Here is a 6,000-nt window from a genome sequence, read left to right as displayed (position 1 = left end):
TGTGGGGCGTGCCTCTGATTGCATTAATTTGTATGAGGAGGTTTGTTGAATCGGTCGCCTGCGAAGACTCGGCTGCGGATCGGATCCCTAAGGTAAGTTTAGTGAATCTAGGCCTAAAACTGGAAAGGGGCACCAGAAAGTTCAAGAAAAGGATAAAGACCATCCTTTCTGCAGACTACCTAAGAATTCAACACACAGGGGAAGTAGCAACATAGAGGATTAGCAAGCTACCTTCTACTAGGAACATGACAGGGTGAACACTATTTAAGAAATAAAGTACAGATAACTAGAATGAACAGGAAGAAAAGTTAAGAGCTCACAACGATCGATAATCACTAAAGTCCAGCAGTCCTGAAGAAGTGGTTTCCCTCATGAAACGTTGACTGTCTAAAGAAGGACCAATGCTATTTTTGTGTTCTTTGGTTTCTTGATGTTAAAACTTTTTTCTCCTTTTGAAATTAAACATACCCATTTGATGAAAGTTTTTTTTATGCCAATGATGTCAGCAGTGGGGTAGAGCTGTAAGTGGTTTGCTCACCTAAGACCTGAGGCTTTTTCATTCATTTGTAAAGGTGCCTGGCGTTCACATAATTGATTAAGTGGAGAGTAAGTAGATCTTGTTAGCGGATTGATTCCCTCCACGCCTCACTTTTTTGTATATTTTATAATTCACACTGAAATGCATCTGATCAATTTCCACTGCCACATACATTTATGGGGTTACCCTTGCCTTGGAACAAGTATAACTTTGTGTGGGAGTTCTTGTAATGGTTATTTTTAAAGGTCTATACGTTCCTCTGTTGCCTTTATAAAGTAGGGGCAGTGACTATGTTTGCCTTGAAAGCTTATGGATTCTGTGATAAAATTACTTACCATAAGGCTAAGGGGCCTTTTTACTGTACCTTATTAAACACATAATGCCACAATTCCCTCCAAACCAGTGGTCTCAAACTCATGGCCTGGATACTATTTTGAAGCCCTTGGTATGTTTATCATAATCACAAAAGTAAAATAAAACAGTTTCTTGATCTTATGTCTCTTTAGCTATAAATTACATTATTATTATTAAGACTTAACCAAAACGAAAGATTTATAAAGAGTTTTACCTCATGCAAAATTGTCATTTCTTTAATAAGACATTAACTATTTTTTCTGAGGCCCTCCATGTACCTACAGATCCAAAATGTGGCCCTGCAAAGGGTTTGAGTTTGAGACCACTGCTCTAAACTGAGTGGGAGACCTCCAACTCTGTTGCTGCCAGTAGAGGGTGCTGCTTCAATGCTGTGTTTTCAATTGCTAAATCCTGCAGATCTTGCCTGACTCTCACTATTGAATAAGTGATATTGAAGCAACACCCCCCCCCCCCCCCCACTAGAGGACTCTTGCTCAGCTTAGGGTTACCAGACATCCAAGAAAACCCGGACATGCCCTCTTTTTAGAGGACTGTCCGGGTTCCTGATGGACTTTCCAAAACCCAACCATGTGGCTGGGTTTTGGAAAACCCCGACGAGCTCCGGCCATATCTGGAGGGCATCTGAACATGTGTGGAGGATGTCGCATACATCCATGCATGCTCTAGGCTCTCCAGAGCTTAGTGCTCATTGATGCTTAGTGTTATTCTATAAAGTGTGCTCCAGGTTGAGCGCCCTTCATCGAATGGCACATAGCATGAATTCATGTGCTAAACTCTGGGTTCGAGGCATTTGCCCTATGACCCTAATGTAAATCCTGGTGCATAAGTTGGGTATGTTACCCACGTATTCTATAAAGCTGCACCAAAATTTTCGGAACACCTCTGACCTGCCCATGCCCCTTCCTTGGCCACGTCCCCTTTTAGGTTGCGCACGAGACCCTTTGGCATGCAGCGTTATAGAATACTGCTTAGGCAGACCTGCCAGTGAGTCCTAATTAGTGGCAATTAACATCAATAATTGTTAATGGCTCATTAATTACTTTGTGCATTGATCTTGGATTCATGCCCAATTAGGGTGACTTTTACAGAATCCAGGAGTGCTTCGGCAATAACTGGGAGCAGGTATTATGTGTTAATCTGAGCGTTAACTCACAACCAGCAATACAAATAGTGCTATCTGGAGATTTTACTGCAGTATACTAAAAGGGTCCCTAAAGTAAAGTTGAACTAGGCCCAACTCTTTCTCTTGTTTCTATGATCCTAGACAATCCAACTATAATAATTGGCCTCTGATGAATTGTCAGGCTATTAACAACATTCATGTGCATCATGGTTATAATTATTATTTATTTCAATATTTTTAATTACACTAACAGCTATTAATTTCAGTACCCAGGCCTTTGCAGCCTTCACCACCATTTTCGGGAGCAGGGTTGTTGCATTGTCTGCTTCTCCTTTGTTCTCCACTGGAGCATGAAGACCAACTGGACCAACAGCCCCAGTTCCCATTAATACTAATATCTGGAAAAGAAAGACAAATCTCAAAATGCTACTTGATAAATTTCTATGTTATAATGCACATTAATTTAATTTACATGTACAAATTCTAGTATTTCTTTTCATCTCCTAAATAGGGTTTATGGCACCTCATAAATAATATAAAACATATTTCTTAAAATACATAAATTCACCATCAATTATGTTGCATAAAAAATTACAAATTCTACAAATCATTTATAAAACTTTTATTTTTCAAAACCCAATTTTTCAAACTTTAAGGAAAAGAAACATTGAGGAGATGCTTTCCATAAACTCACTGGCAATACATCTCATTGCCTAGGCTCCAAACCCCTGGGAGGGGGGCAACATAATCTGAATAAATCTGTGCATAACCCTGATTTCTCTCCTACAGACTTTGGGAACTAGCTAGCTCTTTGGGTCAGGAACCCTTCATCAGGGCATACAAAACATTGTTCAGGTGTTCGAGCTGGGCACAGGTCGGGGCTAGATTTACTTCATTAGGTCAAAGAATAAGTATCCCTGGGTTCAATCACTTCACATGGACTTTTAATTAGTTTAGGAATGAATCAAGCTAAGACTGATGGAAAATTAATAACTTGAACTTTAAGAACATACAAATAGCCTTACTGGGTCAGACCAATGGTCCATCAAGCCCAGGAGCCCGTTCTCATGGTGGCCCATCCAGGTCACTAGTAGCTGGCCAAAACCCAAAGAGTAGCAACATTCCATGCTACCAATTCAGGGCAAGTAGTGGCTTCCCCCATGTCTTAATAACAGACTAAGGACTTTTCCTCCAGGAAATTGTCCAAACCTTTCTTAAAACCAGCTATGCTCTCCACTCTTACCACAAACCTCTGGCAACGCGTTCCAGAACTTAACTATTCTCTGAGTGAAAAAATACTTCCTCCAAAGCAAGGCAAATGATGGGTTGTAGCCGTAGGGGTTTTGTCAGCAGGAGACCTGAAGTGATAATGCCACTGTACAGATCCATGGTGAGACCTCATTTGGAGTATTGTGTTCAATTCTGGAGACCACACTATCGGAAAGATGTGCTGCGAATTGAGTCGGTTCAGCGAATGGCCACCAGGATGGTCTCGGGGCTCAGGGATCTCACGTATGAAGAAAGGCTAAATAAATTGCAGCTGTACTCACTAGAGGAACGAAGAGAGAGGGGGGACATGATTGAGATGTTCAAATATGTTACGGGCTGTATCGAGGTGGAAGATGATATCTTCTGTCCTATAGGTCCTTCGACCACCAGAGGGCATCCGCTGAAAATCAGGGGAGGGAAATTTCATGGTGATTCCAGAAAATACTTCTTCACAGAAAGGGTGGTCGATCATTGGAACAGTCTACCTCTGCAGGTGATTGAGGTCAGCAGCGTGTCAGATTTTAAGAGAAAATGGGATATTCACGTGGGATCTCTAAGGGAGTAAAGACAGGGGGTGGGTTATTAGAGTGGGCAGACTTGATGGCTATAGCCCTTTTCTGCCGTCATATTCTATGTTTCTATTGGTTTTACAAGTATTTCCCTGTAACTTCATTGAGTGTCCCCTAGTCTTTGCAACTTTTTGACGGAGTAAAAAGTGATCCACTTGTATCCATTCTACTCCACTCAAGATTTTATAGTCTTCAATCATATCTCCCCTCAGCCTTCTCTTTTCTAAGGTGAAGAGCCCTAACCTTTTTAGTCTTTCCTCATGTGAATGTAGTTCTATCCCCTTTATCATCTTGGTTGCTCTTCTTTGAACCTTTTCTAGTGCTGCTATAACTTTCTTGAGATAAGGAGACCAGAACTGAAAGCAATACACCAAATGAGGTCGTACCATGGAGAGATACAGAGGTATTGTAACATTCTTAGTCTTGTTAACCATCCCTTTTTTAATAATTCCTAGCATCGTGTTTGCTTTTTTGGCAACCGCCACACATTGGGCGAAAGGTTTCATCATAATGTCTACAATGATACCCAGATCCCTTTCTTAGGTGCTAACCCCCAAGGTGGACCCTAGCATCTGGTCACTCTACCTTCCCAGACCCCCATATGACAGTTTCCCGGGCTCTTACTGGGGATTCCCTAGTGGTCTAGGAATTATTAAAAAAGGGATGGTTAACAAGACTAAGAATGTTATAATGCCCCTGTATCGCTCCATGGTACAACCTTATCTGGAGTATTGTGTTCAATTCTGGTCTCCTTATCTCAAGAAAGATATAGTGGTGCTAGAAAAGGTTCAAAGATGAGTGACCAAGATAGTAAAGGGGATGGAATTCCTCTCGTTTGAGGAAAGACTAAAACAGTTAGGGCTCTTCAGCTTGGAAAAGAGATATGATTGAGGGGAGATATGATTGAAATTTATAAAATCTTGAGTGGAATAGAACGGGCACAAATGGATTGATTTTTCACTCCATCAAAAATTATAAAGACTAGGAGACACTCAATGAAGTTACAGGGAAATACTTTTAAAACCAATAAGAGGAAATTTTTTTCATTCAGAGAATAGTTTAAGCTCTGGAACACATTGCCAGAGGATGTGGTAAGAGCAGATAGAGTAGCTGGTTTTAAGAAAGGTTTGGATAAGTTCCTAGATGAAAAGTCCATAGTCTGTTATTGAGAAAGACATGGGGGAAGCCACTACTTGCCCTGTACTGGTAGCATGTAATGTTGCTACTCCTTGGGTTTTGGCCAGGTGCTAGTGACCTGGATTGGCTACCATGCGAATGGGCTACTGAGCTTGATGGACCATTGGTCTGACCCAATAAGGCTATTCTTATGTTCTTATTAGAACCAGGTATAAGTCTGGCAACCCAAATTAGGTACGACCCACATGTGTACGCTATGCTAGTATTCCATAAAAGTTGGACGCCCTTTATAGACTACAAGTTTTGTGCAGATCTTACTGGCATCTGTCAGCAGCAGAAGAAATGGAGTGGACAGTAGACCAATGTGAAACTTGGAAACAATCATTTACTATGTTACCAGTCAGGCTTTATTAGGCAACACTGTGGTAAAAACATAAATGACCCTACAAGAGTTGTGTTTTGGCCAACAGGCCTGCATCAAGAGTCAAGCTAAATAAAAATAACAGAATAAACACATAAAATCTACTAGTACATACATCGATAATATGTATATATAGAAACTGACTCTTGATGCAGGCCTATTGGCAGAAACACAACTCGTGGGTCATTTATGCTTTTACCACAGCATTGTCCAATAAAACCTGACTGGTGATTGTTTCCATTGGTCTGCTGTCCACTCTGTTTCTTCTATTTCTGGCGTCTTATTCTTGGAGATGTTTTGTTCTACCTAACAGCACCATATGCAGAATTCATCCCTATATATATAGATAGTGTGCAATCTTATTGGTGAACGACATTTGTTTCAAACTACAGCCCATCCCTAACTGACATGACAGACATGAGGAAATGCTTTTTATCATTCTAATATTGCGTGTTATCTCTCCTGCCACATACCTTTCCTTCGTGTTCTCTCGCAGGCTGTCCCCTGGAATCCTACTGGACAAATACAGTCACAACGAGTTTCTACAGAAAAGAGCACCTCCATTAGC

At 40.9% G+C, this 6,000-nt stretch overlaps 1 protein-coding gene across 1 annotated transcript in view; it reads right to left on the bottom strand.

The window, feature by feature from the left end:
* Positions 1–2,240: 2,240 nt before the first annotated feature.
* Positions 2,241–6,000, bottom strand: part of C8B (complement C8 beta chain) — a 51,263-nt gene continuing 47,503 nt past the window's right edge. Inside the window, exons 11-12 of the mRNA XM_033917031.1 lie at positions 5,906–5,974; positions 2,241–2,434 (exon numbers count right to left, since the gene is read on the bottom strand). Of these exons, the coding sequence (XP_033772922.1) occupies positions 2,283–2,434; positions 5,906–5,974 (221 nt within the window). The 3' untranslated portion in view covers positions 2,241–2,282. The remainder of the gene's footprint in view (positions 2,435–5,905; positions 5,975–6,000) is intronic.

Source organism: Geotrypetes seraphini, chromosome 12 (genome assembly GCF_902459505.1).
Source record: "Geotrypetes seraphini chromosome 12, aGeoSer1.1, whole genome shotgun sequence".
Lineage (NCBI taxonomy): Eukaryota > Metazoa > Chordata > Amphibia > Gymnophiona > Dermophiidae > Geotrypetes > Geotrypetes seraphini.
Note: the sequence above shows the minus strand (reverse complement) of the source record. Positions and strands in the feature narration are given on the sequence as shown.